General features: G+C 48.9%; 1 protein-coding gene across 3 annotated transcripts in view; it reads right to left on the bottom strand.

Moving 5' to 3' along the window:
* Positions 1 to 21,521, bottom strand: part of Ift122 (intraflagellar transport 122) — a 67,271-nt gene that overhangs the window by 13,549 nt on the left and 32,201 nt on the right. For all 3 annotated transcript variants that reach the window (XM_021191470.1, XM_021191471.1, XM_021191472.2), the window contains 7 exons: positions 20,603 to 20,740; positions 19,184 to 19,348; positions 16,773 to 16,970; positions 11,167 to 11,307; positions 7,852 to 7,905; positions 4,841 to 5,002; positions 534 to 700 (listed from right to left, as the gene is read on the bottom strand). In XM_021191470.1, the coding sequence (XP_021047129.1) occupies positions 534 to 700; positions 4,841 to 5,002; positions 7,852 to 7,905; positions 11,167 to 11,307; positions 16,773 to 16,970; positions 19,184 to 19,348; positions 20,603 to 20,740 (1,025 nt within the window). The remainder of the gene's footprint in view (positions 1 to 533; positions 701 to 4,840; positions 5,003 to 7,851; positions 7,906 to 11,166; positions 11,308 to 16,772; positions 16,971 to 19,183; positions 19,349 to 20,602; positions 20,741 to 21,521) is intronic.

Raw genomic sequence — 21,521 nt, 5'->3', positions numbered from 1 at the left:
CTACTTGTCTCTACCTGAAGGTTAAGCAAGGCCACTTCACGGAAGGATCTTCACAGAAGATGCCATGGTTCCTCCCAGAGAGCTGGGACCCCTGAGGGTCTGAGGGCTCCTCTTGTGCTCCTTTGGTACCATCACGCTGTGTTGGGGGCACTGAAACCACCCCGACAGCCTAAGGCTTAGCCCTACAGCTCTCCAGACGCTTGGTCCTTGAGGACATAGCAATCCCTCAAGGCTTGATTTCCTCATTTACAAGATGAGTGTAGAGATACTGATCTGGAGGCACAAGGGATAATCTGAGGCCTGTAAGGTCAACACAGCATCTGAGGGGCACCTGTGTGTGTTCCCTGGGTCCCTACGACCCCCTTCTCATACTCCTCAAAGGCAGTGCTAGTTGTTCAAGTTCTTCATCTCCCAGAGAACCTAGTCATTTTCATGTTTGGTGCAGATATTTAGAGAAAGCATTCTTCTCTTGTCAGTCAAAAACTCAAGAGTTACCAAACTGCTGACTGTTGCCAGGCAAGGGCCGAACCTACATGTCCACCCAGCCATGGCTGCCACTGATCTCTATGGCCTTGGCATGCTCCCCTGCTGAGATGTACATCTCCACTGCAGCTTTGGGCTCATTGATGTTTCTGGCCCAGTCGGCCTGCTTGGTGATGAGCATCTTCGTTTCTTTAGGGTCTCCAGACCCAAGGAAATCCTGAGGAAGCACAACAAACAAAACCATTCCGGATTAGGACTTCCTGTGCCAGCATCACGTCAGCTCCAGCAAGTAGGGGAGGGAGAGCTTCACTTGGCTGTGCAAAGGAGCAGGATGCAGGAGAGCCCAGCTCTGTGTGACAACTGTGTGTGGGTTAGTCCCAGGTGTCCAGGAAGGGAGTGTGCTTCTGGGGCGAAGGGACATGTCAAGGACTGCACCCTCCCTGTCTCCTTCCCTTCACACTTGTTCACACCTCACTGACTGCGGAGAAGGGGCTGGGAGTGGTTAATTTGTGACCTCCACACAGTTGGGTAGAATCATGACGGGCTGGGAAATTACAAATACTAATCCTATAATCACTAGTCACACTGAGATGACACCAGATGCCCCAGACTGGTGCTGCGCACATGGTTTAGACTTAGGCACACACAGTGATGCAGAGTTCTGCGGTTGGTCCCTTGTGCCTTCCTTTGAGGCCACACTGAAGTGCTTTTCTCATCTCTTTTTCTCAGATGCTCTGTGGCCTGAACTCGGCTTATTCTGTTGGCTTTGCCCCTAAGATATATCTATGACAGAGCTGACAAAACACTCCTTGATTCATCCCCACCCCCTCTTTTTTTTTGAATCAGGGTTTCTCTGTGTTGCTCTGGCTGGCCTGGAACTCGAGACCTGCCTGCCTCTACCTCCCAGTGCCCAATGGCTCACTTCTTAACTGAGTGACATCAGATCTTGCCTTGAGGTTGGATCTGCAGAAGTAGGACTATGACCATGAAGGGATGACAGGAGCCACAGATGAAGGAAATAGTCCTTTCTAGGGATTCAGAGATTGGGCAGGGCCTGAGGTCCTTTTACCCCAATAACAGGGAGGGGTGTTGCTCCAGCTTCTCTTAAGTTCCCACCAGAAACAGCCTCAGAATGTTACCTCTTTTCAGAACAGAGCTGCCACTGTTGAAGCTGCCTCAGTGCTGACACTTTTCAAGGTGGGGCTTTTCAAAATGGGGAACTGAGAGATAACGCGCAGATCTGCATTGCTAGTGAGCAGTGGTTTGTCTTAGGAGAACATACCCTACAGAGAGTGCTCTGTGTCAACCTCACTAAGTATGGAAAAAGCACTCCTTTCCTTGAGATTAACACTCATTTGTCAGGAAAGTGCAGTCGATGCACGCAGAAACCCACTTGAACAATTAGCTCATTTCTTTTTCCATTTGCTTTCAGGGTAATTATGTAGCCCCTAAAACCATATATTAGGTTAGTCTAAGACAACCAAATGATTCAGGAAGGGGAGGAAGGGCATCTTTTACCTGTTACAGAACAAATAAGGATAGGGTCACCTACAGCTGTCCTCTGCCTCCCCTTGGGGCACAGAGAGAAGAGGCTGGAGCAGCCCCGGTGGACACCTAGCTTGGGCTATTACAGACACACTTCCCTCTTGGCAGTTATGATGACATCAACACAGAGCTGTCCCGCTCAGCTGCTGCATGAGGTTGGTTAGCAACAGAGACGGGCATGATAAAAGCACAGAACTGTCCTTCAAAGGGACGTTTGAGTGCTCAGTGAGATAACAGAGGGAAAAGGTCAAAGGCTAGGGGCCACAATGGGAGGCCCCTCCCCAAGGGGACTATGTGGGCACACAGCTCACTGGGACAGGATGTTCGCCTCCTCCATCCCAGCAGCCAACACAGAGGCTGTGGCTTAACTCAAGCTGAGTCTGAGCAGTTCCTTCAAAGCTCAACCAAGTGGGGTTTCAAAGGCGCTTGGGTTCTATAAAGCCAATTTACACGTTATCTGGGGGCCACAGCAAAGACTCTGTCCTGGAGTGGACAGAAGGAGGCCGTGCTGAGTGATGAATGAGACTGAACAGGGTTCTCATGCTCGGAGCTCCTGATAAGGACGCACTATGCAAGAGTTAAGAGCATTATAATCCCCTTATCACCACATAAACATGTCACTTGTCCGGAAAGCATACAATTTATTTGTACGTGGGAATGTAATTTAAAATTTTTCCAAAAACCAGATTGAATCTTGGGAAGCAATTTCAAGTAAACAAAAACATGCCATGTTAATAAGCACCGTATCTCCCACCCCCAACATAATGTGTATGTGTATACACATTTCCCAAATGCAGACTACCAAGCCAAGGTGGTGTGTGTGTGTGTGTGTGTGTGTGTGTGTGTGTGTGTGCAGGCTTGAGTTGGAACCAACATGCTGGGAATTGTGATCAAAAATTAAAATCAAAACAAGCCCAGAGTATTTACCTTCATGGAGAGCCACACCAGATGGAGTGTATGAGCAGGCTGCACTGCTGGGTAAGAGGCCATGGGCTCAGGAAGTGCAGGTGAACCATGAAAGGAGCCAAGGGGGTGGGGGGTGGCCAGAGAGAGGTCTAAAGGCATCCACCCTGGAGTCATACCTGGCCCTCCCACTTTCCTAATGTGTGTGTGTGTGTGTGTGTGTGTGTGTGTGTGTGTGTGTGTGTGTATGTGTATGCATGTACTCGTGCACAATGCATGAAGCACTGGAATTGAACCCAGGGTACCTGTTCTACTACAAAGGAAGATACGTCCTTAGATATGGATTTAATTTAGTCACACGCCTCATCTCTCTTTTTTCATTTTTTATTTTATTTTATTTGACAGGGTCTCTCTATGTGCCCCTGACCGTCCTGGAATTCACTCTGTAGACCAGGCTGGCCTTGAACTCACAGAGATCTGCCTGCCTCTGCCTCCTGAGTGCTGAGACTGAAGGCATGCACTATCATGCCTGGCTATTCCTCCCTAGAGCATGGCATGTTAGGGTTTTATGCATTGTTTTATACAGTTCTCAGAACTCCACTGAACGATAGCTCTGCTATGCTCTTGTTAGTTTTCCCCGCTGGAGAACTGTGGGTTCCACAATCATACTTCACTCTGGATGTCCAGCAGCATTTCGGCTGCACCACACCACAGTGGCCCACTAGCAGCTCTGAGGGCTTAGTCTCAAAGAGCAACCAGGGCTGGGGGCCATGGTGCCTAAATTCTACCCCTAGGATCTGTTCCTTTCAGTGGAGTATCTCATGGAGTGCTGGATATGTTTGGGTGGGAGCATGGAAGAGACTAAGGAAACCTGGAGCCCAGATCTGAGGTGTCAAGGGGAGGAACCAGGAGCAGCCCACTGGATTATCCTTATATGAAGGAGTCACAGGATCTAACAGATGGGTAGGAAAAGACCAACCGTGGTTAGGCACAGATAAGCATGGGGAAGCTGTCCTACTTGGAACTTGTGAGCTAGGTGATTAGCAGTAACAGCCACTGATTGGCTGTGGCTAGGACTTGAGGACTCCACAGGATTTTGAGGGCCTCCAAGCCCCTTTGTGGAAGGAAGAACCTCACTGTTTCACATCTAGGCTTTAAGCATTGTTGAAGGCTAAGCTGTTGACACCTGGAGAACTCTGGCTCTTCAGTGGGGCTCATGTGTCTAGGAAGCTCCTTCAAAAGTCTAGAGTACCTAGGGGCCACCCTTCAGATGCAAATGGGGACCTTCTGGAAAAACCCATCATAAGGGAGCCACTCCTCCTGCCAGGCTCAGTAAGGCACTCTACACTCAAGCTGCTCAGAGCAGGCTCTCTGGGGAGTGCTGGCTTCAGGGACTCACAGCACTGCCTTGTAGGATCAGCTTGTCACTTAGGATACTGAACCTTGGTGGCTCCTGACCCAGGTGTGAGGGAATCTGTGGAGACTTCCCTAAGCCCCCAGTACCAGGTGACAGCATCATGCTGGCATGCTCAAAGCCCACACAGCTGTTGATGACAGGTACTCCAAATGTGCTGTCACTCTAACATCCAGCTTTAGGTCCTGTTTATTAATCTGCCCACCCTTTTCCTAAGGTCATCCCCATTTTATTTTATTTTATTAACTAATTTATTATTTACTTTTGGGTTTTTTAAAACAGGGTTTCTTGTGTATTCCTAGCTGTCCTGGAATTCACTCTGTAGACTGGGTGGGCCTCACACTGACAGATATCCCCCTGCCTCTGTCTCCTGAGGCTGGGATTAGAGGTGTGCACCACCACCCAGACTTATCCCTATTTTCTGTCTGTGTCATTGCTTAGATACATGACTTAAGCCACTGCAGGGGACGGCTGGTGGCAGGCTGGGCACGTTACCTTGGCGTACTCAAACATGCAGAGGTCAGTATACATGTCGAGAGCGAGGTTCTCATGCCCGCTCCTCTTGTACAGTTTGGCGGCTTCATGGAACTTCCCTTGGTAGGAAAACACATCTGCCAGAAACAGGTCACTGTTGGTCTCTCCCCTCTTCTTCCTCTCCTGGAAAAATTAGAAGCACAGGAAATGGCCTCTACAGCCATGGCAGGAAGCAGCCTGTACAAAGGCTAGCTGCTGCTATTTCGAGTCTTCCTACTGGAGCCTACACTTGGCTCCTGGGCTGCTATGTCTCTCACCTATGTCTCCATTGGGAATGCTCAACAACAAAAGCAGACATGTTCTTTTTTTCAGACCACTGAAGATCAAACAAGAGGCGAACCTTTGTTTGCTCAGTGGAAATTCCACAGGGCTGTTTTCCTGTATGCTTGCCCAAGGATTATGCACTGGATTGTGCACTGTCAGAGTTAGGGACAGCCCCTGCATCCTCAAGATCTCCAAAAGGTCCAGACACCTGGGTGGCAGAGCTGTGACCCAGAGTGATAACAAACAAGGACTAAGTCTAGAATTTTCAATCAAGATGGAAGCCATAAAACAGAATCACAAATCTGACTATGCTCCTGTTTCTAAGCATTGCGGAGATATTCTGTGTACTGTTTGGTTTTATGTCAACTTGACACAAGCTCCTCAATTGAGAAAATGACCCCACCAGATTGGTCTGTGGGTAAGCCTGTGGCATGTTCTCTTGATTGATGTGGGGAAGTCCAGCTCTCTGTGGGTGGTGCTGGCCCAGGCTGGTACTCCTGGGTGCTGTAAGAAGGAGCAAGCATAAGGAGCAAGCCAGTGAGTAGCACTCCTTCATGGTCCTTGTTCCAGCTCCTGTCTCCAGATTCCTGCCCCGACTTTCTTCACTGATGGGCTGTGATGTGGAAATTTAAACTGAGTAAACCCTTTCCTTTCCAAGTTGCTTTTGGTTAGGGTATTTTATCACAGCAATAAAAACTCTAAGACACTGTGTGCGCTAAAGTCCACTTCATACAGGAGAATTCTACTACTCTGTAGAGAAGGATGGTAAGAAGCACATCAGGTACAGTCAAGGTCACACAGAGCTCATTCTTCATAACCCATGATAACTTGTGAAGCAGAGTCCCTAACACACTCCTGGTGTGCACATATATGTGTACATGCAAGCTCATGCACACTGAAGCACCCCCACACCTTCCTCCTGTGTTAGTCTAAAGCTCCAGTATTTGTAAACACTTGCCAGCACTCAGCCCCTCAGCCCAGCAGTTGCCGTTTGCTTGTTTTCTATCAAGTACATCACACTGGAGGAGGATGAGACATGGAATCAAACTTCTCACAAGCTGGTACAAGTTTCCGCAGCTGGAGACAACATGCCTCACCAGTGACAGAAATCATTTTTAAACCTTCACATAGTACAGGCTAATCAACCAAATAAGCTGACATCTAAAACTTGTGAGTGAGCTAAACTCTTGTAGTGAGATAGGTGTCAGTCATGGGGAATGTGGGCCACAGAAGCCCATGTCTGTAAAGGACTGTCAATATGGAAGGATTACTCTGTCACCAGGATGCTATCATCCCAGGTATTCAGCAGGAGCTCACCGAGGCACACAGCTCCCTGGTCAGTGCTGGCTCCCCAGAGTCCAGAAGCTGAGGCCTCGGGACAGTCACAAGAGATCAATAGCGTGCTCTCTGCTTTTCCTCAGAGACAGTTCCTTAAGCACAATTCTCAGCTCACAGATCATAAGCAAAGGTGGAGCTGAACTAAGACAAGACAAGCGATAAGAGTCAGCGTCCTCTCTGGCCGGTTACTTTTGTAACTGCAAGGAAAAGTGATGTTCTGTAGCTTTGGATGAAGATCCCAATGGCTAACACACAGCATCGTCCCTGAGACAATGGCATCCAACCAGCCCTCGCCCACCTGTGTGGGGAGAAGGGGCAGGGAGGGCTCACAGGGCAAACGTGGCAAAGCTTAGGGAGAGCAAGGGAAGTGTCTGGGTTCCCCCGGGGTTTTGAACATGAGAATGTGGCCCTTCCTCCCCTACCTCTCCTTTCTCCCCCACTGAACAGGGCTGACAACACCACCTGGCTCACCACACTAAGGACCTTGTATGTGTCGCTCATACTTTGGTTGCACATGAACAGACTCAATGAACAACAGTTACCATATTGTAGTCTGCCCTCGCTCAGCTCCGCTTGCTGCCCCCTCTCCTCCCCCACCCCACACAGGGCTGAGGCCCACGATAAGCGTTTACTCTGCTGAACTGAGTTAGAGGGGCAAGACATTTGCAATTTCTTCACTGCTTCCATCTGGGAGCTCCAATGTGTCTCACATTCCCTTAGCCTCACAATAAATCTGTTCAGGAGAAAGAAATATGTATGCCTTTTTTACAGACAGTCAGACAGCACTGAGGTACACAGAAGTTAAAAATAGTGTCTTCCATCACCCATAAATGGTGCAGTCAGACCAGATTCTTTAGCCTACAGCAGGCCTTCTGGGCAGGAGGATGCCTTAGTAGACCATGCTGGGAACACTTGGGAAAGGCTTTGTTCATTGTCAGACTACTCGATCAGGAGGACGGCAACAGCTACTCATTCCAGAGGGTATACCAGGTTCTAAGAGTGACTCTGTCTTACAGCAGTACCACAGGATAGACCCCCATCTTAAGGTTTCTCTGTGTAGCCTGGCTGTCCTGGAACTCACTCTGTAGACCAGGCTGGCCTTGAACTCAGATCCACCTGCCTCTGCCTCCTGAGTGCTAGAATGAAAGGTGAGTATCACCGTTGCCTAGTATATAGATCCCGTTTTAGGAACAAGGAACCAATGCTTAGAGAGACCCAAACCCTCTACCTCAGTCAACTACCAAGCGGCTAAGCGGGTGTTGTCTCTATGGGCCACTCTATCCCCAGAACAGACTACAGGGCCTTTGTCCTCATGTACTCAGGATTACAGGCCATTGCATCCTGTGACGGAAGACGCTTTCATCAGTTACCTCAATACTGCTGATCAGTTCTAGGTATCGAAGGTCCTGGACTCTGGTGAAGGCCTATGGGAAGGAATAAGAATCGTGTCAGCTGCCTTCTTGTTCTCCACAGGCTGATGGGGGTGGGATATGACAAGCTCTAGAAAGAGAGCCAGCAAGCAGAGGAGGGAAGCTCGATTCATCATTGGGAGGTGTGCCACCCAGAGAGGCTCAGCCTGTCTACATCTCAAGGATTAGTCCTTACAAAGAACTGTAAAGAAGTCCTGGGAGCATCAATCATTTTGGGATTAGGTAAAACAGAACTATGATCCTATAGTCTACAGTGGAACCCCTTGCCAGACACTGCTCATAACGGAAAGGCAAGCCGGGCTGATTCAGGTCCATGGCATCTGCAGAGTAGGCAAGACACAGAGACAAGAGCCTGCAAGCTTCTGCCTGTGATTTGGATGGGAAGCAGTAGACAGCTCTGCTCACTCACAGGGCACACAGGGAGAGGAGGAAAAGGCTCGGGAAAGAGCAGTTCTGAAGGAGGATGGTAGGGAGTAATCTCCTGGTCTCTAAAAAGTAAACTTGCATGTTAATCCTGAATGCACATCCCCTGCTTGGACTCCAGTAGGGGTAGAGACTTCTGATGCATGGATTTCTAGAAGGTTGTGAGGGTCCAGCAGACTGGTGCCAGTGAAGTGCCTTTTGCTGTTCTCAGGTACTACGAGGGACTTGGGGGAACTGGACCTCTGTGTGCTCTGATGGCAACATCTACACCCAGCTTGTCCATGTGGAATGGACTGACACATGCCTGGAGCAGCAGCTTCTGAGCCATCCTGGTTTAGAATACACAACAGCCCTTGGCCACTGCTAGGCACTCTCTATGCTAGAAGAATGGGGGAAAATGATCATGTCATCCAGTTTCCGGCTGCCTCACAGATGGCCACAGGGTGATTTCATCTTTCTACTCTACAGGGCCACAAAGGCTGGGGACACAGGAGTTTCACTTGGCCTTTGTCTCCTTCCCTAGTTCATGGGTTCACAGTGGAAATGGGGAGCTTGGAGCTAAATCTCCTGAGCCAACGGCACAAGCACGAGGCAGATGCCCTAGGGAGGGCTCTTCCTGTCTGAGCCTGAGCGGTGGCAGACGGCAGGACTAGGCAAGCGCTGCCCAGAAGGGGCCTGGCAAGTGGCTTTCTTTCTCAAACAGGGACTGACCATCTTACCTAGGCTGACCTTGAATGTCTGTGCTCAAGGGATCCTCCTGCCACAGCCTGCTGAAAAGCTGGGGTGACAGGCACATTGCACAGTACCCAGTACTTGGTTCTTCTTGAGGAACTGGTAAAGGGTCAATCAGGCAGGGTGGACAAAAGTAAAAGCTGCCTTCCTGATTTGTGTTTTTTAAACCATGTACAGAAGCAGGTCCCTGGTAATGGGCAGAGTAGGAAAAAAAAGACTCAGGTCTCAGCCCAACAGGACCTTGAGCTATTTCCTTCCTATGGATGGGATCCAGCAGCCTTCTTTGTGGTCAGGCAAGCAAGTGACACCTCTTCAAGGGCCTGTCTGGTTCTGAGCACTGGATTCTTGAATTTGATAAGTCTGTCACTGACATTCTTCAGCCTTGATATACCGCAGTCAGGGTGCAAATTCGGAGTGGTCAGTCACAAGACTGTGAGTAACTTCCACAGAGGGAAGTGGAGAGCAGGGAACAGATGAGCTGGCAGCTAAGCAGCTCTCCTGTGCCATCTAGTGGGAGCACCCTTCTAGGCCAGGCCCCTCCTTCCACAAGTCTGAGTCCTGAAAGACTGATACCCAGGGGAGAGGAAAGCCAAGGATTCAGGATTGAAACAAAACATCAGTCAAGGTCTATGTTCAAAGCTCTACGACTTTTCAAAATATCATGCTACCCACAAGAAATATACACACAATTTTCATTTTTCAAATAAAATGACTAAAGAAATACCATTCTAACAAAGAACCCAGTGCTTTGATATGGTCATGTCTATCCTCAAGTGTTCTGAGATGCAAGGTGGGTTATGAAATGAAGAGAAGGTAATATCCTAGCTCCAGTTCCCTTTATCTGGACATACGCTCAGTGAGTCACAGAGGCCACGTGCTCTATAACAGGGCAGTACTAACATGAGTGGGCTCTTAGGCTCTAGGTGTGAAGGGTAACTATCTAAGAATGTAACTTTATTTCTAGCTATAGACTGAAGACACCCTGAAAACCTATTGGTATTCCTTACAGGCTTGTATTTCTAGGTGGGGCAGGAGAAGGAATGTCCCCTCTCTCCTGAATTCCTAAAGCCCTAGTCTAATACTTCCCAATGCTTATCTGATCTAAAAATATGTAGGCAATTATTGGGTAGCTTGACTTTTCTTCATGCACTGTGTACTGAGACAGGGCCTTGTGTATGCTAGCCAGTGCTCTACCACCGAGCAGCGACACCTCCAACTCTGTGTGACATAGTTGGCATTTGCACAGCTACTCCAAACTCCTTTACCAGGCCTGGGGAGGCCTCAAGGTGAGTACAGAATAGAGGAAGAGCACCATGCATTTTAGAAGCAGGGATAGAGAAGTCAGGCTGAGAGAAAAGGCTGGGAAAAAGCTCAGCTCTGATGTGTGCTCTGTTCAATGGTCCTCTGTTTAACAAGAGGCAGGTACCACATATGTCTGCAGGCACTTCAGTATCAGTAGCCTGGGCAAGAGGAGACTCTCCACTTGGCTATGGGAGAGAAAGCATGGAAAGAGGACAGGAGAGGCTGGAAGCCATTCCCTCTTCTCCCTCGATCTATCAGATGGGCACTTATAAGTCTAGGAAAGGTTAAATGTTTTTGGCCATTTCCTTAGCTTTTTTGGCTAAACTAGGAGTAGCACTGTGAATCATGCCAGGAGAATATGGGACACTGCCACACTGCTGTGGGAATCAGGGAGCCTGACCATCTCCTCTGCACTAAGCCAGTGCTAAGAACAATGGTGGGGTGATAAATGGCTGGTGCTTAACCCCAGTCTGAGATACCTGACTAATAAATGGCCACCATGAGCAGGCTCTATCTAGGTTCTTTACATAAATGATTACTACCAAGCCTGGCAGCCAGACTCAACCAGATGTTTTACTGGCATCATCTGCGTAGATTGTCCCAGCTTCCTGAGAACAGGTCCTAGTCTTCCAGAACCCTCCAGAAAACCACCCCGGGAGGGTAGTTACCACCACTGTGAAAGGGTGACTGAGACTTCAGAGCCCATTATGGTCGCTTTCTGCCCCTTTGGTGTTACCGGCACCCTCCTGCCTCACCCTTTCAAGGACCAAATTCTAGCTCACACTACTAAGTGCATACCTTCTTTGCCGTCTCAAACTCTAGTCCTTCTAGAGCTTCCATGGCCAGTTCACGCCAATCAGTGTCTGTCACTCCCAAGCAAGCGATCTGGTATGCTTCTTTGAACATCTTCCTATCGAGGTACTGGTACATCGGAGCAGACTGCAGGGTTTCAGGGAGAAAGAGAATAGATCAGAGGAGTCAACGAGGCCGGGCAGTGGTGGCGCACACCTTTAATCCCAGCACTTGGGAGGCAGAGGCAGGCGGATTTCTGAGTTCGAGGCCAGCCTGGTCTACAGAGTGAGTTCCAGGACAGCCTGGGCTACACAGAGAAACCCTGTCTAGAAAAAAACAAAAACAAAAACAAAAGACAGTAGTCAACAAGTCATATTACAACCAGATGTTCACAGTGACATTACCAGAAACACCTATCTCAAGCTTCTGCATCTTCGCAGCCTCACCCTGGCCCACCTGGGTACCTCCTGCTGAGCTCTCTTCACACTTTTGGCTGTCATTTGCCTTCCTCTTCCCTAGGTCTACATAACCCTAATATGTCACCTTCTCTGGGAAGGATTTGCCCTGCCCACCGTCCCACCCCTCATGGAAAATGCCTACTTGGCCTTTTAAAGCTCTCTTAACAGATCCCTCCTGGAAGCTCTCCTCATGCCCCAAGAGAAGGAGTCTAAGCTGTCCTTGGCCTCTGTGTAGATAAACCTTGTGCTGTACTCCATGTGGGTCTGTGGCAGCAGCAGGGCTCTAGTCACTCCCAGCAGTTCCTCCACCAGGGGAACAAGTTCACTGACCAGAAGGGAAAGATCTGGGACGGCCTCTTCTCAAAGACTATGTCTGAAAAGGGCACGGATATGGAGCTTGCTCCAGACAGCCCAGAAAACTCTGAGGACAAGTCCCTGGGGTCTCTGATGCTGAAGACCAAGCTGCCTATCTGAGAATATCTACAAGTATCCCCTAGTGACCTCTCTCTCTCTCTCTCTCTCTCTTTTTTTTTTAAGGCTACAAAGACAGTTGTAGTTGTCCAAAGAGTCATGTGTAAGGAGGTGTTATTACCTTTGATAGCACCCCAGGAGAGGGAGACTCCTGGAGCAGACCTGACTTGTCGGAGGACACAGACCTATCAAATTAAGATCCTGATGTCTATCAAATTAAGAACCTGATGTTAGAGCAAGAGGTGACCTGATATTCTTGGTCCTGTGTTCCTTCTTGTGTGTGTGTGTGTGTGTGTGTGTGTGTGCACGCGCGCACGCGCGCGTAAGAACACATGTATACAGATCAGGCTAGAGCTAAGCTGGGCCTGGCATCTGTAGCAATAAAGACCCTGTCTTGATTTGAGGCCAGTCAATACACTTCAGGGACCTTTGTCTCCCTGCTGGATTCCTGGGCAGTAAAGATCAATCAGCCAGTACCTCTGTACTAATGGTTCCCAAATGTGAAACCGGAAGTGCTGCTTTCTCCATTTTCGGCCTTTATCTTTGACATTTCCGGTCCTTTTGCTCCCCCTTCAGAATTAAAAGAAACCTTTTTGCTTTCAAGCTGATCTACCCTCTGACAGCAAGGCACAGCTATTCCCAGGGGCTTGTTTTCCTGCGGTAATACACCATACACTTTCCCTCCTACTGTAGGGAGGCAGCTGGCCACAGACTAGGAGCAGCTGAGCTAGTACACTGGTCTGGCTCAGCCACATCCTCTCCAGGTGCCTTCTGCTCAGAAACTCTGCCCAGGCTTCTGTAGTTGAAGTGGCACTCTGAAAGGGGCAAAGTACCCATCTTCCTGGACACAGGTTTCCTCATCTCCTTAAGCTTTCCCAAACCCCACCTACTCTGCCCTCACAATGAGCTCTCGTCTCTAGACTCCTCTGGTCCACTTTAGCTGTTTTGTGGCTTTTGATATTTCACGACTGTCTGTAATAAGGAGGAATAATAACAGGAATTGGGGCAGGCAAAACCTGAAAACGGGTGTAATTAACCCCATTTCTCAGTGGCAAAGCCTGGAGTCTCGGCTGCTCTGGGGAGGATCACTTCAGCCCTGGAGTTCAAGACTGTGAGCAACATGGCAAAACAAAACCAAACCAAAAACCAATGATCCTATCACACAGAAAAGAAATGAGGCCTCAAAGAGGAAGGTATGGTGTTGAGGATGCAGTTAGATCAGGTTACAGAATCAGATTCCAAAACCAGGGCTCCTTTTCCCAAACTGCAGAACTTCCTGCAACAACCGACTCCCCCATGACAAGGGAACATTAAAATGTCACACAAGATGAGCTGATTGTACAGCAGAGAGGTACAACGTGAATGAGGATTTGAAAAACATCCTAATGAACCAGTTCCCTCCGAGCAAACCCTTATGTGGCTGCTGTATTCCAAGCCTGACATCATGGAGCACAACTCAGGTTTACTGCCCTACTTGGCAGCTCGGACACACAAGTTCTTGCACAAGATGATACAAATTTCGAAAGGAAACCAAAAATCCCAAGGGCAAAAATGGGGCTTTTTGCCTGGTCTGGAGGCCCAAACCACAGGAAGACTAGAGGCGAGGCGACAGATAAACAGCCTTTGTCTCAGATCGCCTTTCCCAATGCTTGGCAGCTCTGGCCTGCTGCATCAGCAGGAAGGCTGCTGCAACCAACAGAGCCTTTGGCTACTGACTCTTGGGGCTCTGGCAGAAGGAGCCCCAGCAGCCTCTCTGGCTCTTTGGCTGGCTAGAATCAGGGAGCAGCAACTGCATTTATTTCTGAGGTTAGGATGGCAGTCTTGGGAGAAAACCTTTGAAGAAGCAAAGCCTGTTTGGCACAGATGAGGAAGAGTGGGCTTCTAGCAGATGTGGTGCTTGGGTTTAGGATGCTGCTGCGGAGCAGATAAGGACAGCACGGAGAGTCACACGGGCAGGCTGTCCTCAGCTGCCACCACACGTCGCCCTGTTCCCATCTCTCAGGCTCTCTTTCCCCACTGTTCATTCCCATCAGAATTCACTGCCATTGCTTGAATACTCGGTAAGGAGCAGGAGCTGATGTGGACACTGCTGCCGTCAAGCCCTGCAGGAACAAGTAACAAGGGCTTCCACGGCTCCGGGAAGAAGGAGGCAGAGTCTGCAGGCCAAGCAGACTGACAGAGCATTCTAGAGGAAAGGCAGTCTAGAATGTATCAACATCTTTCAATGGACAAGGCCTCTGGCCCAGCAATTTCAGTTCCTGGAACTTATACTATGTCAGGACCTACACAAGGAAGACACCCACTATTTGCAAGAGCAAAAAACTATAGGCAGCCAGGCCTGGTGACTCACACTTTTAATCCCAGCACTCTGAGGCAAAGACAGGGGAGACTGCTGTGGGATTGAGACCAGCCTGGTCCACACAGAGTTCTAGGGCAGCCTGGACCAATACTGAGACCCTGTTTCCAAAACAGGAAAAGAAAAACAAAAAGGCTGTAAATAATATAAATGTAGGTGCCGGTGGAATAAGCTATGACTATCATGTGATAGAAGAGCTGCATTCATTACAAACAGAACTGGGTACACAGCAGGGAGGGCATGGGGCCTGCAGCAGGAAGGCACTCCAGACTGCACAGTGGAGCAAAGGGACAACTGACTGCATTACAGTCTTGCACATCACTACCTAAGGGGACTTGAGCGGCACACACAAGGAATCACTTGTCCTTTCTCACACACAGATGTGAGCCTGCAGCTGTCTTCCTGTTTGAAAATCCTGGTAAGTGTATTCACTGACATGGCACCGCGTTTCTAGTAGACTGCTGAGCAGAACACCAGATTAGTAGGTGGGGTGCTTGGTTGGGACAACTGTCTTTGTTGTTAGTGGGGTTTGTTTTGTTTTTTGTTTTAAGAAAAAATATTGTGATGCATCCCAGGCTGCCTTTAAACTTGAATCCTCTTGCCCCATCCTCAAAGTGCTGAGACTATTGGGATGAACCACACTGCTAGGTTAGATTGCTAGTCAATAATTCGTCAAGGGGATGGGCCTAGAAGAGCTAAATGTCATGTTAAAAGAAGATGGCGCAGGAGCTGGCAAGATGGCTGAAAAGGTAAAAGTACTTTGCTGCACAAGTGTGACAACCTGAGTCCAACCTTCAGAACCAACAACGGGAGAAACAATGCCAAAAGTTGTCCTGGGACTGTCGGTCACAGGCGCTCACACACACACAAACTTTAACACACTTTAAAACAGACAACCCTAACCCTGATGGCATAAAGTGATTAAAAGCTCCATTCTCTTGTTTTGGGTCCATAGTCAGTACAGTCAGTACAATAACATGCCTGAGGTCTGGAGGGACGGTTCCGTGGTTAAGAGGACCCATATCACATTCTCAGCACCCATTTGAGGTGGATCACAACCCCCTGAGACTCCAGCTCCAGGGAATCTGATGCCCTCTTCTGTCCTCATGTGCACCACATATATGTATATATGCACACATACACACACATTAAAAACAATAAAATATTCTCTTGAAGACAGGATGCTGGGTTCAAGTTTCTCCTTAGTGCTTGCCTTGGCTTGATGACAGTTCTGTAGAGAATGTCTCTCACTTTAGGGGCAAGCAGACAGGCGGCTGTAACTAGCAGGGATGCCGTCTGGGTCCCTGTCTGTTTTTCCCTTCTGTTCCTGTGGTTTCTAGCTGGTCTCTCCTCTCTTCAGGAGACTATGCAGGACCCCATGTGCCATCTCTGGGTCCCATCCCTCAGACAGTGCCCACTACCTGTTCTCTCCACACAGTGTTCCCACTCATGCACTGACGCTCCACCTGTGGGCTTGCCACTAACACAGTACTGAGGACAACTAACACAGTGCAAGGGGATCAGAAAGAAAAGAGGGCAATGAACCAGTGTGCTCCTAGGCTTATGCCAACTTGACACAAAACTATAGTCACCTGAGAGGAGGAACCACCATTGAAAAAGATGGCTCTATAAAATCAGGCTGAGGCCAGCCTATAGAGCATTTTCTTAATTAATAATTGATGGAGGTGGGCATAGCCCATTGTGGGTGGGGCCAGTGCTAGGCCGGTGTCCTGGGCTCTGTAAGAAATCAGGCTGAGCAAGCCATGGGAAGTTAGCCTATAAGAAGCAGCCCTCTCACTTGGGAGGCAGAGGCAGGAGGATTTCTGAGTTCGAGGGCAGCCTGGTCTACAGAGTGAGTTCCAGGACAGCCAGGGCTATACAGAGAAACCCTGTCTTGAAAAACAAAAACAAAAACAAAAAAAACCAAAAACAAAAAAACAAAATAAAACAAAACAAAACCGCCCTCCACAGCCTTGGCATCAGCTCCTGCCTCCAGGTTCCTGCCTGGTTTGAGTTCCTGTCCTGACTTTCTTCAGTGATGGACTACAATGTGGAACTATAAACTGAATAAACCCTCTCCTCCCCAGCTTGCTTTTTTTGGTCATGGTTTTTCATCACAGCAAGAGAAACCCTAACTAAGACAACGGGGCTGATCTCCTCCAGAAACACACGGCTACACTCACCCAGTCCATAGCACCGTGAGACACCACAGATCCCACACCTCCCTCCTCCTTCTCCTCCTTGCTGCTCCCAGCACCTGTCTGAGGGTCTGACCATTCTGTTTTGCGTGCCCTGGGGCTGCAGAGGAGTGGCAGGCACAGGGTTACCTGTGGCACCTCCACGGCAGACATAGAGAAGACATGAAGGCAGAAGATCTTGGAGCCGTTGTAGCCAACCACGAAGCCCTGCAGCTTCTGCTGGTGCACTGGGAAGGTGCTGGCCTTGATGTTGAGGTAGCCTCCTCCAGAGAAGCAGAGCATGTCCTCACACTGCGTGTTCCAGGCCACGCTGTTGGCGTTCGGTTCCTGAGGGACAGAGGCCTGTGAGGCTCTGACAACACTCCCACTTTTCACCCCAGCCATTTTTAAAGTCTGGGTGGCCCTCAAGTACAGACAGCAGGATGAAGAGAAAGAGGGAAGGGGATCAGAAAAGAAGGGACGAGCCAAACTCCTCTATGTACTGGTAGAGTGATAGAATTTTTGGATATGTGCCATTTTCAAAATCAATTATCCCCTCCATATTTTAATCATTCCACAGTAGGTGGAAATGGAGCAAGGTAGGATCCCATTTCTGTTAAAGGAAGCGAGCAAGGTGCTGCTCTGTGGTAGCTGACTAGCATGTGTAAGAGGCTGGGTTCCTTTCCTAACGAGTTAGGAAAACACACACACACACACACACACACACACACACACACACACACACACACACACACTTCCACACATACCTACCAACCCGGGAGGAGGCTCACAGGTTCACCCTGAAGATCAGCAGTGACTGCTGTGGGGTGAGTAGACCTGAGAAGAATTTCTATTTTCTATTTTTTTTTTTTTTTCTGGTTGCTAGTCTGGTTTCTTTGGTCATGAACTTCCACTGTTTTTTATAATAAGCAAAAGAATGGGGAGTTCTTTTAAAAATTAGAAAATAACACATTGTCTCTGCATGTATAACTCTTATACTAAAACCACAGTGACACCAGGAGGTACCCTCTCCACCAGGATTCTGCTCAACTTTAGAGGCCTAGGACCTCCATGCCCTGAGTCTTCTACCCTCAGCAGAGACTGTTTGGATGAGGAATATTGGTACTTCCCGTGTGAGGAGCAAGCGCAGGGGGTGACAGACTAGGAAGGTTGTGTCTCCTGGTAAGGCCTGAGAGCCACCTTGGCTACTTCGGCAGAGAAGCTGCAGTAAGGGCCATGTATCTTTCAACCTCTCTCTACACAGGACACACTGAGGAGCTTCTAACCACCTCCAGGTCCAGGCAGGGGTAGTGCTGAGGCTGGGAGAAGGGCACCATTTAGGGCTGGTTATGCCTAGCACTGAGAACACAGTAGCATCTTGTTTGCTCCTGGGTTGTTCTGTGGCGAGTCTATGAGAATGCAACTTCTAGCTTCATGTTAGCATGGGGAAGGAATGTGGTTTAGTTAGCATGCAAAAGGTACTGGGTTGGATCTCAGCATAATATAACATCTCTAGCCCCAGTACTTAGGAAATGGAGATAAGGGATCATCCTAAAGTTCATCCTCACGTGGAGGCTAGCCTGAGCTATGGAAAGATCCTGTCTCAAAGGAAAAAAAAACAGAGGAGGAAGGAAGGAAGGAAGGAAGGAAGGAAGGAAGGAAGGAAGGAAGGAAGGAAGGAAAAGGTAGTTTCATGTTAGCTAGATTGAGACTCACAGGGGTCCGTGAATACAGGTTCTTTCCCCTAAACCCTCTGCTTCCTCTGTGCCATGACGTGATAATAACTGAAGTCATTCTGGGCTACCTGTAGCCATGTAGCCCTGTCCAACTGACTGAGGAAAGCCAGACACTTCTACCCTGCTGGTTGTGTTGTCAAGGACAAGGAGGGCCTTGGAAGAAGACCCATGTCTATCTATGACATTGGGAAACTGTGCAGGAGAAGCCAGAGAGCAGAGGCTCCAGTCTCAGGGGGACCTCATAAGTAAATTAGCTCTGACCTCTCACAATGCCTCAAAGAGGCCAACAGCCCTAGTGTGGCAGAAAGCCAGCCAGGTGATGGGTACAGTCTTTGGACTGCTCAGTGATACACTTCTTTCAGCCACAGGACCAAAGACTGTGGAAACTATGCCCACTACCAGTGATCCACGCAGCTATTGTGCTGCAGTGTTCTGTAGAGTAAGCTTAGGTGAGCTTCTTCATGTCCCTCCTAGTGTACTTTAGGCCACTGGCAGCAACTAGCAGTCCAGGGTAAGGGACTCACAGACTTCATCAAAAAAGTCACCACCACACATTAACATGGCCACAAGACATGTCACAGTCCACTCAAGTACTGCTTATGGCTATGTGAAACTGAGGTTCCTTGCTCATCTTCCTGACACGGAAACGAGTGCTCAAGAGGCTGGCCCAGCTACCTCGTCCCTGGGGCTTCTCAGGATCTACTCCTGTGCTGGGTCCCAGGCCCTTGCTGTTCCTCCCAGAAAGGGCTGGGTGCCTCCTTGCACAACTGGGAGGCTCAAGGCAGCTCCCTGTTCCAAGGACTGGGTCTCCATCCAGGACTCCACCTGGAAAAGCAGCTCCTTCGTGTGGATGTCGTATACCAGGCATGTGTCATTTTCATCCACCACAGCCAGCTTGTTCCGGGAGGCACTCATGTCCAAGCAGCGCACGGCTGTGGCCTGCTTCAGCAGGACAATAGCAAAAAGATTGTCCACAAAGATCTTCAGGATCTGGCGAAATTTCAGAGAAATAAGTGTGAGTTACCACGGCAACCAGACCCTGGACCACTGCCAGACTCTTGGCATCCCATGTGTTCTACAAGAACAACACCCACTAACTCCTCCAGAAGCTGTGTGCAGAGAAAAGACTCATTAAATAAACTTGGGGGGGGGGGGAACCATCCTTAAGAGTCCAAAAGCATGGTTCATAGGAGGTCACTGAAGCAACAACAGACCTAAGACATGCCAAACTGACTAATGTCTGTGTGAACTGGAGACATTTTTAATGATACTGCTTAAACTGCAGGGTAGAGGAGTCATACACTAACACAGGAAGGGCTACTGTAAACACAGGGGAGACATCTGGTATAAAGTAATAATGACGGTGCTGATGGTGACAGCTGCCATTCACTGACATCCCTGTTTCTGACAGCCCTGGGAAGAAACAGTATTGTCCTTATTTGGATAACTTGAGCCTCAGAGAGGCAAACTCATCTATCTGCCCAGGGCCATACAGCTCGTGAGAAGGAATGTGGTCCCAGGTTAACCTGACCCCAAAGTCATGCTCTCAGCCTCCCATGAGACCTGACAGCTGACTGAAGAAGCTGCAGACTCTCCCCCACTGGGGTGCCACTGCTCGTCAGCAGATACTGATCTCATGCTCCGCAACTTCCGTCCCCAGCAAAGACCTGACAAGCTTCAGCCACAGCCATCTGCCACACAGCTTGGTTCTCAGGCTAATGCAGTTATATTTTCACTTTCAAATTTCTATGTAGCCCACATAGAACTTTCTTATTTTAAGCAAAGAATGTAGATGAACACACAGCGAATCTGTTCAATTTCATGTAGCCTAGATTTCCTAATCGATTTGTCCAAACAGTCCAGTTTTCTTTTAGGTTCTAGTAACACCCTAAGGACTAGCACCGGCTAGGCCCCAGACAGGAATACAGATTAATCCAGGCACTGCCTAATAAGGCTCTGACCTCGTGCACAATCTCTGCCTGCCTCTCCAGCAATCCACTAAAGCTGTGTCTCCAACAAATCCCACCTTCGGGGTGACCTTAAGCAAACTGATCCCTGCTACGTGCAGTTTGAAAGCCACGGCGCGCCTACTCTGCCAGGGTGAGCACGCTGTGAGTCTGAGAGCCACAGCCCTTTGGCCTGGGGCTGTCTTTATGAAAGCAAACCCCAGGCCGTCTATAGCCCATCGCACGTCATCCCAGACAGGAAACGCAGCGTGCCCGATGGTAGCACAGGAAGGCTCACCTGGCCGTTTTTCAGGCCTACCAATAGACCTTCTCTTCCAGCAGGGCCGCCGATCACCTTGATGTAGCGGATGAGAGATTCCATCTGCCATTCCCTCTCCTTCACTCCACTGAAGGACAGGCACTGTAGCCGTTTCTCCTAGGAGGCAACCCAAGCTTAGTGTGGAGGTTCAGAGAAAGAGTGCTTGCAGCCCTCCTGGGGAAACCGTCCTACACCATCAGTGGTGATCTGACCCTGGCTCTTCCCTGACCCTCCCATCACCAATCCACCACAGGCCTCCTCAGGGGCCATCTTCAACATGGGCCTCCAGAGCCAGCAGCAGGCCACCAACCCCCCAACCACTCTTCTCTATTGTGGTAGTCCTAAGTGGCAAGAGGCTTGGGACCCTCACACAGGTTTTGATACTAGTTTTACACTTAAATGGCTCCTAAACAATTTCTTCCTTTTTCTCTTTTCTAACAGGCCTGGGAAAGATCAGGTCCACCCACAGTAGTCTTTCCAAAATTCCTCGTGGCACTGACCTAGGGACTTTTAGAGATCTATGACTGGGGGAAAACTTTTCTTTTGAAAAACCAAACCAAACCAAACCAAACCCCTCTTAGGGTAGTGGTTCTCAACATGTGGGTCATGATCGCTTGGGGGTTACATATCCTGCATACCAGATATTCACAGTAGTAAAATTACAGTTATGAAGTAGCAGAGAAATAATTGTATGGTTGGAGGTTACCACAACATGAGAAATGGTCTCAGAGAATCGCAGCATTAGGAAGGTTGAAAACCACTGCCTTAGAGACTTTTTCTTTTTTTTTTCTTTTTTTTTTTTTTTTTTTTTTTTTTTTTTTTGGTGGTACAAATCTATAGTTCCAAGTTCTCTGGAGGCTACAGAATGAGTTCAAGAACAGCCTGGTAAACTTCATAA

This window comes from Mus pahari, chromosome 2, assembly GCF_900095145.1.
Source record: "Mus pahari chromosome 2, PAHARI_EIJ_v1.1, whole genome shotgun sequence".
Classification (NCBI taxonomy): domain Eukaryota; kingdom Metazoa; phylum Chordata; class Mammalia; order Rodentia; family Muridae; genus Mus; species Mus pahari.
Note: the sequence above shows the minus strand (reverse complement) of the source record. Positions and strands in the feature narration are given on the sequence as shown.